Consider the following 16,754-nt stretch of genomic DNA (forward strand, 5'->3'; position numbering starts at 1 on the left):
CCAGGCAATGACTGGTTTCTTGGTGATAACAAAAAAAAAAAAAGTGTGCATACTGAAATGTTGTGGTATTCATGAAAAGCAGTGTTGAAATTTTGTAGTAGTTCTATGTGAATATTATGGTCACATATTTACAGTAGTGACAGAGAAGTCTATAGGGACTAATGCAAGCTTCTTGACAGCAGCAGGAAAACCACACACCATCTCTGAAAGGATGTTACTGACACATACCTTTCTTCGCAGCCTTGGATGGCCACCATATTTACATTCAGCAAAGCACTTAATAAACATTCAAAATACATGACAATAATGTAGCATCTTCATAAGGCCATTGCCATACTGGTTTGCAAGCTTCCTTTGCAGCAATGGCATGAGTCTGGGGGGCATTTCAGTGGCTAGTGTTTCTGCAATAACCCACAAATTCTTTAAGGTCTTTGAAGCCATGAACTTTGCCCACAATGAACAGTAGCACTATGCAGCTACTGGAACTTTGAATGGAGAATTTCACTAGGAGGGTGGGGTGTGAAGGTTAAAATGCCAACAGGCTGTGTGTAGCAGTGCTCCTGAGGTGTCGTTCTTCGGAGTTGCTGAACTATGAGCATTCTCTGCAGTCTCTGTAAAAATCAGCAGTTCTGTAAGGCCTCTGAGCTGTTCAGTAGATGTACGGTAACCATGGCACTGCAGACCTCTGCAGGAAGGTGTGAATCATAAAATGGTTAAACACTGGTGCTGAAACCCGCAGTATGACGAATCATGCAGTTCTATGGAGTGTTTGTAGCTGGAACATAAGATTTGTCTGCACCAGCTGCAGTATGGGAATCCTTGTGTGGACTTTTTTTATGCCTCTGCTACCTCCTTCAAGATAGCCTGATAACAGATCCCTGCTTTCTATCCTGTGCCTAGAGAACGCACCTCTTTTACACAAGGAGACAGAGGGCCTAGCTGTCCTATACCCACCCTCCTGCTCTTGGCCCGCTCAGCCGGGCTCTGAAATGCTGGAGACAAGCCGATTGCAAACCAAAAGGTCCATTAATTGCCAGACCTAGTGTTTCTTTCTCGCTGTTTGTCTTCCTTTCTTCCTCCTTCGCAGTATCAAACAAGGTTTCCGATTTCCAGCTCTTTCCGGGTACGGGAAAAGCAGCACTCCGGCAGCTACAACGCCACACAAGCAAACACCCGGCTTGTGCTCGGCCCGCCCCCGGCTCCGCCCTTCCCGCCTCGCGCTTGGTTCTGCTCTCTGTCTCGCCACTGAGGTGCAGGCTGCGTGCGGAGAGATGATAAGGCTCAATTGGTGGCGCATGCGTGAGCTGTGCGCGTGCGCGGCAGCTGGGACGCCGGACCGCGGAGTGGGGCTGGTGCTGGCATGGCGGAGGCACGGCCTGGCTCAGGTGAGCGTGGCTGCTGCTCTGGGGCAGCGGGACTGAGAAGAGGGACTGTAGGATTGGGTGGGCGCAGTGAAGGGGAGGAGCAGTCATCACTCCCCAGCGATACTGCCAGGTAGAAAGTCGCGCCGAAGCGGTCGCCACCGAACTCTGGCTTGTCGAAGGGTGCGGGCTGTGGCACCACCTGTTGCGGCTGGCCCGCTCCTGCCCGGCGCGACTTAGCGGTGCCTGTCGCGCCCAAAATGGCGGGGCTCGCCTGTGCCGCAGAGCCCGGTAGGAAGAACTTTCCCGGGGAGGAACGTGCTTGATCCTAGTATGGGACAAACGAATGTAACGTCTGTGGTAACGCCAGAGAAAATACATAAAGAAGAGCTTGGTTACTGGAAAACCTGTGTGCTGTCTGCCCACCCATATCCTTGAAACCCAGGTATCAGGCTGCCCGCACTGAGCAGTGACAATGACAACGTCTCAGGTCCACAAGCTGCTGTAAAGCCGCGTCTTTTTGAGGGGTGTCAGAGGGATCTCTAAGTAGAAGTCGTGGACATGCAGGAGGTTACTGGTTAGAGCAGGTGCTACCTGTTCTGAGGAATCTAGGCAGGAGCTCACAGATGGAGGGCACCTTAGGGACTCAAGTGCAGCATGCAAAAAACCAGTTTTTCCTTTGTTTTGCCGTGCTTACTTGTATGATACAGGTTCAGATTAACTTTAGTTTTATTAGCTGTGGTTGCTGAGGAGTGGGGAGGAAACCTTTCAAGGTGGATATTTCAGCCTTGCATTTAATTATTTGTCCTGTATTTCGGGTACTTAACAATAGAAGAACTCTTAAGTAATTTTGTCACGAATATGTATTTAGAAATAACACTGTTGCTGAGAGTAATCAATGACATTTAGCTTTTTCATTATGTTGCTTAATTTTACTGTAGTCCAGTAGACCTTATCCGGTAATCAATGTCACATTGAGGTCAATTGATGAGCTGACTAATTTCATTATTCATAGTTGTTGGATTTCTGTCAAGGGAAATCCTGGACTTTTGTGTTTTAGGTGAAAAAGAAAGTATCTCTCTATTTTTGCAGCATCCTGATGTTTATTCAGATGAAGATTATCTACAGCCATTGTCCTTAATAACATCCCCTGTTCTTGGCAGTCTGGCTATCATGATGGAGAGGTTACATGAGTTCATTTTTTGGTGGTATGAGAATCCACTGACTGCCTTGTTGGAAGTGAAATGGCCTGGGATGTGGTACAGAGAGCAGAGACATAGCTTCAGTAAAGCTCATGCAGTCAAATTTCTTCTTGTTTGTTTATGTTTCATGCTGTCAGGCTGTGGGTCAACTCTGATTGTGAAATCTTTTTGTATAGTATATATGTGTTGGAATAGAGAGGTATACTGGGCTAAAAAATTGCTTTAAAGCAGTAGATTAGTCTGCATGGGGCACCATTTCTACATTTGCTTTATAATAAGGCATAACAAAATAACACAGATATTGTTACTTGGGATTAAATTCTGGAGTTGGGTCGTTTTTTGTGTTCTCAGGAAAAATCTCATAGGTAAGTTTTGAGTTGTACATGTGCAGTATTAGAATGGAAACTGGGTTTTGCACTGCAGGTTCATGGATGGAGTAAGTGTCTGATTTTGAAAGCTTAAAATTGAAAGACATTTCTGCTCTCAGAGTACAACAGGGGGTTGAAGAGTGACAGTTTTGGGTCACTACAGATGGGTTGCTCATCCAAGATATTTTGTCAATAGTGAAGAATTATTGAGACCCAGGAAATGATTACAAAAGACAAAGAGGAAAACTATAAGCAGCAAAGCAATTGTCACACAGATGCATCTTTCTAGTTTCAGTCCCTGTGCACCTAGAAGGGACAAATGTATTCTATTTAGTAGCTGTTAATGGATTTTTTGCCATCAGTTGTTGTAATTGCTGTTGAATGTAGTTTTGCTTTTTTGCCATCACAATGACAGCTGGGTGTTATACATGGTACAATGCATCATTAAGCTGAAGATAACCAGGGAATAGCAATAAAACATTGCCTAATGTAAGGGAGAAGAAGAAAGTGGAAACTTAAAATGTACTTGTTTTCCATATGCAAAATCTATTCCGTAGTAGGTCCTTTTGTTGGGATGGTGAAACTACTTATGACAAAATCCTACTTTCAAGTTTTCCTGCATGTCATCTTGAAATGGGCTGGTAAAATTTTAAAGGTCCGTTTAAAGTGTGGATGCACTGAATTGGACGTGAAATGGCAATATCAAAAAAGACAGTAACACCACACTGCACCAATATACACAGGGGACTAGCTAGCTGGAAAATAGCTTTGTAGAAAAGGTGAGAAGTGGCTACCCCTCAAGCACTGTGTTCAGTTCTGGGCTCTGTGTGTACAAGGAGGACCTGTACATACTGGACTGAGTCCAGCAAAGGGCCATAAAGACCATTAAGGAATTGGAGCATCCCTTACATGAGGAGAGGTAGAAAGAGCTGGATATGTTTAGTCGTAAGAAGTCTCAGGTATTAGTGTTGTGTACAAATACTGAAAGGGTGGGAATAAAGAATATGGAACCAGATTCTTCATAGTGGTGTTAAATTAAAAGATAAGAGGCCACAGGTATAAAACAAAATTCCAGCTGAACACAAGGAAAAGCCTTCTTACTGTGAGAATGATAATAACACTAGAACGGGTTGCTGAGAGGGGTCATGGCCTCTCAGTCCAGCTTTTTGAGTAGGATTTTTGAACTAGATGATCTATAGAAGTCTCAAAATGAGCCATTCTGTAATTCTTTGGTTAGGCTGGTTTTGGATTTTATTCTCTATTAATTTCTGGGAAGCATTGTAGGAAGGGAGCATATCTTTTATGACATGAGCTAATACCGTTGAAATAAACAATGGGTTTTGGGCATGCAGATTGTTTTGCCTGGAAATTGGTTGCACTACTTGAGTCGATAAGCCTGAAACCATGTACTCCCGTTTAGGAAGAAATTAAACATTTTGTAAATCTGTGTCCTCTTGAAAATAATAATATGCAGTAGGTGAATGTATAAAATGATCAGAGAAGACAGAAAATATAAACTTGGTAGTCTGGTTTAAAGCTTCTAGTGCTATGAGCAAAGCCTCAGATTTCCATAATGGACCATTCATTTTTTGTTTGTTTGTGGGTTTTTATTTATTTATATTTTTTTTGGTTGTTGTTCTGTTTAATGCAGGCGTTTTAAGAGCTGCAGGGAGTGTCCTCTGTGTAACTTGTGCTTTGTATGCAGATGACTGAATCATCTTGTCTGGATATATGTAATGCTGACATGAATAGATTGTTGTGTGCACTTTCTACTGTCATCTATCTTTGGGTGAAAGAATAGGTTATTTGAATTGCTTTAAAAATGAAGGCATCCATCCTGAAAAATCGGCTTTGTCTTATAGATGAGAGACAGTATATAAATAGAACATCTATTAATAGAATATTCTCAGTGGAAAGGGACTCACAAGAGTCATTGAGTCAAATGCTTGATTTCACACAGGGCAACCTAAAAATTAAATAAGATATCTAAACACATTATTAAAACAGTTCTTGAATACTGAAAAGCTTGGGGTCATGACCACTTTCCTATAAAGCTTTTTCTAGTACTTGACCACCCTTTAATTGAAGTTTTTCCTGATACTCTCCAATCTGACCTCTCTGTGACCAAGCTTTAAGCTTTCCTTCACTTCCTATCACTGGATACTGGGGAGAAGAAATCAGCAACTGCCTCTCCACTTGCTCTCATGAAAAAACTGTAGGCTGCAATAAGGTGACCCCTCAGTCTCCTCCAAGCTCAACAAAGCTAGTATTTTCAGCTGCTCATGTAATTTAGTCTTTTTACCATCTTTGTTGTCCTCCTTTGGACACCTAATATTTTTATATCCTTTTTTGCATTGTGGAGCCAAACACACAGTACTGAAGAAACTGTTTTTGCACACAATGCAAGACACTATTTTTGGCTGAATTTATGGTTATCTCATTAAAAGCAGTCAGTTAAAAGATGTCTGAAGTCCATTTAGAAAGAATGGTAATAATCAGTATTGTTTGTTTCATTCCAGTTTTATACTGATAGGAAACTTCAGAAGGAAATCAGTTCTTCCTGTCTAGGAAGTAAAGCTGAATTAATTTAAGAAGAAAGAAGTACTAAGTCTGATGCCTAAAGGGCTGTTCTGTGGATGGTTATATTTTTTTCTGATTAACTTTGTCAATATATATTTTCTCTCTTATACTTGTTTTTAATTATCAACTTCATATTAGTTAAAGTACATTATGTAATGGTTCTTAAAAATCTAATTGAATATAGCTTCCTGAAACTGTGAAACTGTTCTAAAATATGTCACTTAGGCATAATGTCTTTAAGTGGCACCTGCAAATGTCATCCTTAGTGGATTCATAAAAAAGTACCTAAGGTATTGGTGGCACTGTTCCCAAGTACAAGGTCTGTTTTTGAAGATGAGCTTGTACTTGTTGAAAGAAGTACTTACTAATTTGCTTCATATTTTTTAATGTGTTCTTATCAAATTATTTTTCTGAAAGATTGTTCACAAGGACTACCTCTTTGCCAGGACATTCTGGCTCTGTCAACAGTTAATGCTCAAGGGATTTTATGCTATGGTAGAACAGGCATGAAACCGTTTTGTTTTCATATGCTGTATTCTAATTCAAACCAAAGTTCCTAGGGGTGTTAAAATCATAGAATCATAGATTGGCTTGGGCTAGAAGGGACCTTAAAAGTCATCTAACCCCCTGTTACGGGCAAGGACATCTTCCACTAGATCTGCTTATTCAGAGCCCCATCCAGTGTGGCCTTAAACACTTCCAGGGATGGGACCTCTGCTTTGGGCAACCTGTTCCAGTGTCTTACCACTGTCACAGTAAAGATTTTCTTCTTTATATCTAACCTAAATCTCTCCTCTTCCAGCTTGAAGCCAGACCCCCCTTGTCCTGTCCCTACATGCCTTTGTAAAAAAATCTCTGCCCATTTTCTTGTGGGCTCCCTTCAGGTACTGGAAAGTCACAGTTAGGTCAACTTGGAGCCCCTTCTCCAAGTAGAACAAATCCAATTCTCTTAGCCTTTCCTCACAGGAGATATGCTCCATCCTTCCAGCCATCTTGGTGTCCTCCACACTTGCTTCAATTCAACAAGTTGATGACCTTCATGTCCTGGGGGAACCCCATAGCTGGATGCAGTACTCCAGGTGTGGGGTACTCAGAGTAGAGGGGATGAATCAACTCATTTGACTTGCTGGCCACACTTTTTCTGATGTGGCCCAGGTTGCAGTTGGTCTTCTGGGCTGTGAGCACATGTTTTCAGGTCATGTCTGTTTCTCATTCACCAAGTCTTCTCAGCAGGGCTGTTCATCCCGCAGCCTTTATTGATACTCAGGGTTGCCCTGACCCAGGTGCAGCACTTTGCCCTTGGTCTTGTTTAACTTCATGAGATTCCTGTGGGCCCACTTCTTGAGCTTGTTCAGGTCCTTCAGGATGGCATTCCATTCTCAAGCTGTGTCAATTGCACCACTCAGCTTGACAGCATCTGCAAATTTGCTGAGGGTACAATGTATCTCTTTGAGTATATAATTAATGAAGATACTAAACAACAGTGGTTGCAATACAGACCCCTGAGGGACATCACTTGTCACTGATGTCCATCAGGACTCTGAGCCATTGACCACTACTCTCTGGATGTTACTTTCCAGCCAGTTTTTTATTTGCATAATAGTACACCCATCTCTCTGATTGAGAGAGCAGGATGTTGGGAGAGACCATATCAAAGTCTTTACATGAATCCAGATAAATAATATCTGCAGCCTTTCCCTTGTCCACTAACGCAGTCACTCCATCAAAGAAGGCCACTATGTTGGTCAGGTGGGACTTGTCCTTGGTCAAGCTCTGCTGGCTGTCCCAAATCACCTCCCTGTCCTCTATGTGCCTTAGTGTAACTTCTAGGAGGATCTGTTCCATGATGTTCTCAGGCACAGAGGTGAGACAATACAGAAGTTTTTTCTAAATGTATTATGATATTCTATGTTTATTTTATAGAAATACAGGCTGGACTTTAGCTTTGGGGCATCCCTTTTACTATGAATTTTTGTGTATGTATATGTAAGCATGTCAGAGACAATTTCAGCCAGTGTTAGGTACTTATTATTACACTTTTACATTTATTTTGCAGTTTCTTGTTTTGGCAGACAGAAATCAGTTTTAGTAGAATTTACCAGTCTGGAATTTTCTTCATTATGTAGAAGCTGACAGCAAGAATAGGAATCTTATTGATGTAAAAAGCTCTAATGAATTATTCATATTTTGGAGGTGCTTTTAAATATCTGAATCCCAGTTTCTAATTTTTTCCTGCAGACTTCTTTTCCTGCAAACCTATTTATTTATTAAACTATAGCTATCCATCAGATTTTAAATTTTAGAGTATACAAAAGGAAACTTAAAACAGCTAATAGAATGGGTTGTTTCAAATAAGGTTTGCATGTGATTGTAGGATTGCATTCTGTTTTCAGATCAAAATGTGTGAAATTTAAGTAGTCTATGCTGAATCACTGCCGTCAACATTACAGTGCATAGTTTACAATTGTACTGCTCTTTATTAGTGGTAGGAAAAAAACTGACTTAACACTGAGAAAACTGGAAATAAGCGTAGCTGTAGAAAATAAAATGGCAGCTTTACATTTGCAATTCTTTGCACAGGATACATGTGCTGAGAAAAATAGAATGTTTCTAGGGAAGCTGCTTTCAGTCCAGAATCTTTCATATGTATAAGCCTAATGTTGGTACCTAGTAGGGTCTGCAGTCCTAATGATAGAATAGTTCAACTGGGAGGGGCCTACAATGGTCATTGAATCCTGACCTGACCACTTCAGGGCTGACCAAAAGTTGAAGCATATTGAGAGTGTTGTCCAGTTGCCTCTTGGACACTGGCAGACATGGGGTATTAACCACCCTTTTGGAAAGCCTGTTAAAAGTTTTGACCATGCTCTTTGCAAAGAAATGTCTCCTCATGTAGAGTCTGAACACCTCCCCACTCCTCTTCCTTATCCCCCGGGGCGGGGGAGGGTCACAGCTTTGAATTATTCCCACATGTGCTGGCGCTGGGTACCAGGAAGAAAAGATCAGCACTTGTGTCTCTGCTTCTTTTTTGCCTGAACTAATTTAGCTTTTTCACTGATTCTTAATTCAGTTTTGAGCTGTTTTGAAGACCAGACTTCTGTCTGGTATTTTCATTTTGTTGTCTCAAAATCAGATTAGTATTTCAGCTTTAAAAAACCCCAAACTATTTGTATTTGCCATTTGTATCTAGTTTATTTATAACATTTAATACTGTATAGAGTGGCATATAATAATATATAATATACTATATTAATAACGTAGACTATCTTGTAATGTAACATTGTAATGTTAATACAGTAAATATAGATAATATTAAATTGTATATATTATATAAATAATATATAATATAGTTTTTGCAAAGACAAAAATCCCCAAAGTAATTTCAACTGCTCTTTAAAAACTAAAGTATGAATTAGGAAATGTGGTTAAAACATCCTGAAATGTAATTTTAAAGTCTTAATTTTTATTAAGGTTAAAGCTTCACTTCCACAAAGTCGTATGTTATAGTTTTTCCTTTGGCTGCCAACTTCACATTGCAGCTATGACCATTCCTAGAGGTTTTGAGAAAACCTTTTTTCATTTAAAAACAAATTAAATTAGTTGGGGAAAAAAAGCATGTTAGTGCCTTGAAATGTTCTGGTTTATTCTTCTCTTCAAAATGTTAATTTCCACAGTCTTTATTGAAAAAAATAGTGGGTAATTCAGGAACCTAGATTGCATTAGCCTTTTGGAGAGTCTTCTGGCCTAAGTCATGGCCTAAGTGTTTGATTATCTCTTTTAATTGTTATGAACCAGGAATAAATTGCGCTCTGTCCTACCATGTGAGGTAACCTACCCAACCAGTAAAATGAGATCCATGAGATTTTATCAACTACTTTTGTTTATCTTACTGTGTGAAATTTAACCAATATGCTACAGCAAATTAAACTATCCCTGATATTCACCTAATAATTTCTATGGCAGGCAGACTCTACTGGCACAATGTTACAGGAAATTGAGTAACATAGGATTTATCTTTCTTTTATCTAGAGGCATGGAAATTACAGAAGACTGCTGAAGTAGAAGCATGGTTCATGTTGATGGCCTCAGAAAAATAGTTTTGCACAGCTGTCCTGTGCCATTTAATATGTCTGTCTCTAGAACAGTATAGTCAGAATTGATGCAAATATTTTCTACTGCTACTTTTAATTTCTATTAAAAGTTTTGTATAATATTCAAATCTCAGATGTAGACATTGTATTTAAAGGACCCATTTTTTCAGTTTCTTGTATTTATGTAAACATGCTAGGAAAAACTTTATATGTTAAACACTGATTATCACACTTGCATGTCTTGTACTGCTTTGGAAGTTTTCTTTCACCTTTTATTTTTATATTCTTAATTCTGGGTCATCACAGTCCTGTAAAGATGACAAGAAAGCTTCTGCAAAGCACTGTATGATTCACTTCTAGTTTCTGAACACTTGTTTCCAGTTATTCTGTCAAGTGTGGGATTGAAGGAACTTCTGGACCTTTGTATGTATGGTAATTTGGTTGAAAAGAAGTATGTACTGTTTAAGTTTTATGAGTTTGTATTTATTTATGTTTTAGGTACATTGAATTTCAGCCCTGGTGCTGCTGATTCCATTCCTGGAGAAGGACAACTGACAGATTTAAACTGGGTAAATAAAGATAGGAAAGACTGTAACAGTAATCAGAATAGAAGTAATATACCAAGTACTAGTCTGTATTCTGAAAGAGGTACAGATTATGAAAGCTCTTCCACAAAGCATCACGGCTTTTATAATCTGGAAAGTCAGTGTGGGAATTCTGAAGACTTCCACCAATATTTTGGTACCAGTAAAAGTTTGAAGAATCGCAGCTTGCAAAGCCAGAGATTGCACAGATTAAGAAATGATAGCACATGTGCTTCTAGAAATAAGACAAGGCCAAGTACTACTGATACTGCTGCAGGTCCAGGAATTTCAGATGCTGCACTAGTACCTGGTAGAAGAGCACCTCCTAGAGGATACAGTGATTTTCTCTCATCAGAGAGTGACAGGGAAGTACCTAATGCGGATAGCAGAGGAGCAAAGCCGAAGAAAACACATCTGATACATATATCTGGGAGAGGTTTCAGGGAAAAGGGAAAGCAGATACATGACCGTGAAAAGCGAGTGAGCTCTAAACAGAAAGTAGAGCTGTTTGAAAATTTTCCATCTTTGGATTTGATGCAGTCTGACTCTTCAGAATCATCTGGTGGAAAGGCATTCAGTGATGCACCTTTTGGAAGTGGGGATGAGCAAAAAGGCTACAATAATGTAAACAAAAGATATCCGCGGAAGCCTGTGTGGAATAAACCCCCAGTAGATAAGGAGTGTCAGAGAAGACATGATTCTCACCGTAATAAAAATACAAAAGTAGGTAAGAAGTCTTCTGTTGCATATACTCCAAAAGATAAAAATGAAAGGAAGAAAGAACTCATTGCTCACAAAAATGATGAAAACTTGACCAGTGAACTCAGACATCAGTTGTCTCAGTCTCTCAGTGGAAGAAAGTTCTTGCTAAAGGGGGATCAAGTACCTTCACTTCATTTCAGCTGGACCCAGTACTGGAAGAAGCAAAGTGATGTACCAAAAAACAAAGAAACTCATACAGGTAAGTTTTTGAGACTGTCCTGGACTCCCATATGAAAGATATGATCTTGAATAATTTAAGCAGTCTTTGCTTCAGCTCCTGCCTTGAGTAGCTGAAGAAGCTTATTATTTCACATTAAATTGTTATTGGGATCAGAGAGTAGAAGTAAATATAGACGCCTGGTATTTCAGTGGGAACATATTCTGTAAGTTTACTAGAGAACAACAGATTTTGTTTAAAGTTTTTTCTGTTTTTGCTACCAAACTGCAAACAATGACCTAGTCAGGTACCATTTTAAAATGTGTGTATTGGAGTAAAATTCTGAGCATTCTAAATAATGGGACTTGAGAAGGATAATGCTGAAACTGAGTTTTGCAGAATAGGTCTTTTCATGTTTTATGTAGAAGTAGGAAAATGCCAGACAGAGAAACGGTATTCTACTCATAACTGAATTTTATGTGTTTTTTTATGCACCTTTGATGCCTTAAAGAACCTATAAATGAAACAACACATACTTCTGAGATAATATTAGTATAGGAGGTAATGTAAAACCTGGTCTTTATTGGAGGCCTCCATGGGCAAATACGGAAAATGTCCACAAACCTCTTCCCCTGGGTGCATAGGATATTATAAGTAAATTAGCATAATTGACAAAAATCACCAATTAGGAGCATAAGTGGTGAGGCTGTTCCCCCCACAGTTCAAGATTGAACCTTGTTGATGAAAATGTGTCTCAAAGAGCTGTTTTTCAAGCTTGATTTCTAAGGAGAACCAAGATAGCATAGGGGTCTTGGAATGTGTTTTGTCTTTCTGGCTATCAGGGCAGGGGGAAGTACTGGGGAAAACTAGCTATGAATGCAATAATAGGCTACAGAGCTCCAAATATGTGTGTGAAGAATACAGGGAATAGAAGAAAAAAGACTAAAAATAGGCATCACCTCAAAAGGTAATTAGAAATAGAGGCAATATCTAGATACTGTTTTTGGAAATTTGAGAATAGAAGCATGTGCTGTTTACAGTGTAAACCAGACACACAGTTTTTGGCTATCTGAGTGAATATTATGCTGACTCATACCATTAGTGACTGAAAACATTGAATGGAAATCAGCTTAATCTCTTCAGGGCTACGATACTGGTTTCTGTTTCAACAACAGCTTAGGTAGATTATTCTTACTGTTTTGCATAAGCTTAAGCACTAAGTGTTAAGAGACTTAAATGTTCAGTTGCAATAAGGAGAAACACCAAGAATTATATTTATTTGGTATTTTACAAAGCATCTCAACCTTACCTTCTGCTGCACAGAATGATAGGGGTGGGTAGACTAGTTCCAATTATCTTAACTGTGGTATCAAATCTATTGAAGACTTTACTTCTCAGCATCTCCTGTTTCACAACTGAGAAAGTAATAGCGTAATCAGGAAGTATAGGATACATCTAGTTGGAAGCTTTCTTCTCTTAGGAGGATCAGGATCTTCCTTGATCCTCTCTAACCTACATAAATTAACTGTCATGCTCCTGGGTTCTATTTGAATCATAAAATTGAAGGTACCTCAGTGTTTTTCCCAGCATTATTATTAAATGAAAAACATCACATGCAATAAGCAGAAAGATAAGTAATAGTCTTTCCCAGGGAATTTAAGGAACTTCCCCCTCCAAAACAGTAGTTTATTTGCATGCTTTATTTGGGAGCTCTTTTGGAAACACTGTCTGCCAGTGTTTTCAGGGAACTAGGATTGTGGGTTTTTAACTATTTCTTGGACAGCTACAGATTCTGCGTATGGTATAGCTTTAGTCTTCTGGAGAAAAAAAGGATGTTTTACATGAGAATATTCCTTTACAGCAGATAATAATTATGGGATAACAAGTAGAAATTACTGTTAATCCTAAATGTTGTGGGGCTTGATGCATGAGGGCTAGAAAACAAATTTGAAAATCATATTGAGGAGGACAAGCAATGTTAACACTTGCAAGCCGTGGGCTTGCTTGCAATCAGATGTGGTAGAAGCACATTTTGAATTGACAGTAATTTCTTTCTATTATTTTCCTTTTTTATTTCCTTCATTGTGGATTTGAACTTTCCTTGTTGTTGTGATCTGGTCTAATCACAAAGGAGCAAAGAGAACTCTCTGAATAAAGCTGAATGTACTTGAGTTCGAATGTTCACAAAAATGAGATGAAAACACAAACAAGGTTAGATGTTAATACCAAAAAAATTATATATTTTATTTAATAGTAAAAAGAGGCAAAGAGAAAGAAAGAGAAAGAAAGAGAAAAGAAAGAAATAAATAGAAAAAGGGGGCTGGTAGGAGAGGGGATGGGGAGAGTGACAGAGACAGATTAAATAGAAACATATCACCCCTTCATGGGTTCCAGCGACGTCTTGTTCCCCTCCCTCTTGTCTCCTTGGTGGTGACAGTCCCCTGCTGAAAAGTATAGAATCCAGTGGATCAATCATGGGCCAGGTGGGAATGCCCAGGTGCCTTCCCTAAGGGGGGCAGGTTTGACATTGGTGCCTGTAGGACTGTGGGTCTGTTGCATCATGTTGCATCATGTGCAGTGTTTTCTGGTGCAGGGTCTGGGGACCCTTGGAGTGGGCCTTTGATGGGCCATGACATCCCATCTGCTGTCCCTCTGGTAGATGTGGCTTTCCCAGGGTGGGGGGCCTGCAGTTAGGCAAGTCTGCACAGCAGCTGGATGGATGTTCACTGCCTCTGACTGGAAGCTATGCCACACATCCAAAAGAACTTCCTCACTTCCTCCTCGGTTTGGTGTCAAGGTCTATGCAAGTCTGGCAGCAGATAAACCTGGGGCTATAGCCTCACTCTGAAGCTTCTGGACATCCCTGCCATGGATGTATGCTCTTCCAGTCCTATCCATCATTTCCCAGACGCATTATCTCTGCCCCTTAGGCAGTTTAACTCAGAGTTGAGGGCCTCAGCCCAGAGACCTCATTTAGGGTGCAGTGGTCTCCCATGCAGTTTTTGTTACACAATTTGCTATAATAGGGAAAAAGACCTTCATAAAAATGTTTAAGCCATAAACCATAACATTTCAGTCTCTGATGCTTGTATTGGCACAATGTTAAAATGCTACATTTTTACACTGTACGCTTGTAGTTAATATATTTTAAAATCCTGTGGACATTTCTAAGGTGTATTTGGTAGTTTTACCTTAACGAGAAGTAATCTGACAGAAATGAAGCTTTATGTGGTACCTTTCTTATGGTTGCACATAAGGCTGTGTTGACTCCAATGTGGGGTTCTTGCTTTATTTTCAAAGTACTTTTTCACATTTGTTCATATGGCTTGAAAGACCGTGTACTTTGACTGTTGTTCCCAGTAATTCCACTCCTAAAGCACTCACTTTATAAAGGGCTTATTCCCATAATCCAGGTGCTTCGCTATTAATATTTATTGTTTTAATATTAATTTAGTATTAATATTTATTGTGTCATCTCCTGGGAATACTTAAGGATAGGAATTAAATGTAATTTTGGCAGAGCTTTCTGTATTTAAGAGCATTCATATTTTGGGTTTAAAGTGTATACAAAGGTGAATTTCTTATATAAAGTGGTGAGTAAAATCTCAAACTTCTGTGAATCTTAAAAGTATTAATTACTTCATAAGATCAGAATAAGTGCTATTTGTCAAAGTGGAATTTGCTTTGCCACTTTAATAAGGATCTTATATTCCTTCTTTCTGCTCTGAAGTGAAAAAAATGCATAGCTGGAATCTTCCATGAGTAAACTAATGTCTTATTTATAGTCACTGAGCTAAAATAGCCACAGAGCTAAAATAAATTTCACTATAATTTAAATGAAATCTTTGAATTTAATTTGAGTTTTGTTTCTCAGCTAACACAAGTAATATATTTGATTTGCAGGGTCATTGATTGAACAGCTGACCACAGAGAAGTATGAGTGCATGGTATGCTGTGAGGTGGTCCGAATAGTAGCCCCAGTGTGGAGCTGTCAGAATTGTTACCATGTATTCCACCTGAATTGCATCAAGAAATGGGCGCGGTCACCAGCTTCACAAGCTGAAGGTTGGTATTTTCTCAAATATATATTTTATACATATTCTATATTATGTATATATATTGTATCTATAATGTATATGATATATTTTCAAATTAATATAGTAGCCAAATTCATGTGTTGCTTATGTAGTGAAAACTATTTAGAAATATTGGTTAAGTTAACAATGTGACCCGCCTCTGAGGCAAGGTAACCAAATTCATTGTTAAAGGGATTCCTGGGGGTGGATTAAAGCAAAACGAGACTAAGTAACTGATACAACAACAAATTTTATTAGAACTCTTTTGAAACCTTTAGTGGAAAAAGACTTAACGGGTTCAAAAAGGGGTACTGTAGGCATTCTGGAGCATATGATCACCCTAAGAGAGGAAAACAGGAAAGAGAAAAACAGAGGAAAAGTGTAAGAGCCTGAATGAGAGATGCGGGACTCCAGGTGGCTCTTCCAAATGCAGTTTATTACATCCAAGACGTTACAGCAGTCCAAAGAGAGATCTTTCACCACCCATGGCCCCAGTGACATGGCGAGGGATCATGGCGAGGGTCCGTGGCTGTGATACGCAGTCCAAGTCCATTGGAGATGGGGGCAGGCATATGTATCAAAAACTGAGGGGTTTATAACCCTGATTCTTCTAGTAAACACTCCAGTACCTCCTCCAAGGAGAATTCTGGTTATGCACAGTCTTCTTGTTGGAAGGTTCTGGAAGTCTGGCAGTGTCAAACAGGGGGCTTGAGTGTACATGCCTGGAAAAATTTTCTGAACAAATGTTCCAAGTTCAGGGTTTTGCGGCTGTATGGTAGTGGCTTGTGATGGAGAGAAATTGGCATTAAAAACCCCTCTACCATTCGTCTGTAGTATCCATTCCTTACAGTGGCTTCTCCTTTAGTTCAAAGTTTCTCCTTCAGTTAAACAAACTTAAACAGCTTGTTTAAGGCAAAATTTAGCCATAAGCGGCAAATGGTTCACTACAAGCGGTAAGCTGTAAACAGGTTTTAAATAAATTTTTTCCAACAGTTCTGTGTATGCCTTATATAATCCTCATAACTCAATTCTTTTCAGTATTCTAGCTAAACCTAATTTCCAGATTTGGATGCATAAGATCATGAAATCAGTGCATCAGGATGCAAAACTCTGTGGCTATGTTTTTACACACCAAGAAACATCTCATCTCTTTATCTGTGCTTTGCTGAGCAGTCAAGCAGAAGATGCACTTCATGCATTAGTTGTCTGCTTTTACTCAACCACTTTTGAGTTTGTTTCTCAGATAAAATAGTCCTGAAATTCATCCTGTTAATATTTGCCCAATTACCCAATTAAAAAAAAAAAAACAAACAAAATTAAATGTAACAGCAATTTTAATTAAATAGCTTAATATATATAAAATTGAATACATTCAAAATGTTGACAATATAATTTGGTTAAAATAAGGAATAATTTGGTTTTGATAGTAGCTCATAAGCAAAAATAACTGCACAGAGTACGGAGTGCAGGGCTTGAACTCTTTCGCCTCATGTACAATCTTGTCAAGCCAAAATTCCCCCTTTTATGCTGTCTATCATTAGCATCTCCTCCTGTTTTCAATTCGTCACACCTG

General features: G+C 39.2%; 1 protein-coding gene across 8 annotated transcripts in view; it reads left to right on the forward strand.

Moving 5' to 3' along the window:
• The first annotated feature begins 1,275 nt into the window (after positions 1 to 1,275).
• NFX1 (nuclear transcription factor, X-box binding 1) overlaps positions 1,276 to 16,754 on the forward strand; it is a 79,689-nt gene continuing 64,210 nt past the window's right edge. For 7 of the 8 annotated variants that reach the window (XR_005955440.1, XR_005955443.1, XR_005955441.1 and 4 more), the window contains exons 1-3: positions 1,276 to 1,385; positions 10,101 to 11,147; positions 15,009 to 15,170. Coding sequence is in view for 4 of the 8 variants with exons in the window: in XM_041471206.1 (XP_041327140.1) it covers positions 1,361 to 1,385; positions 10,101 to 11,147; positions 15,009 to 15,170 (1,234 nt within the window). In the remaining 4 variants the exon portion in view is untranslated. The remainder of the gene's footprint in view (positions 1,386 to 10,100; positions 11,148 to 15,008; positions 15,171 to 16,754) is intronic. The other variant, XM_041471210.1, reaches the window with a different exon arrangement.

Source organism: Pyrgilauda ruficollis, unplaced genomic scaffold (assembly GCF_017590135.1).
Source record: "Pyrgilauda ruficollis isolate IOZ18807 unplaced genomic scaffold, ASM1759013v1 scaffold259, whole genome shotgun sequence".
NCBI classification, from domain to species: domain Eukaryota; kingdom Metazoa; phylum Chordata; class Aves; order Passeriformes; family Passeridae; genus Pyrgilauda; species Pyrgilauda ruficollis.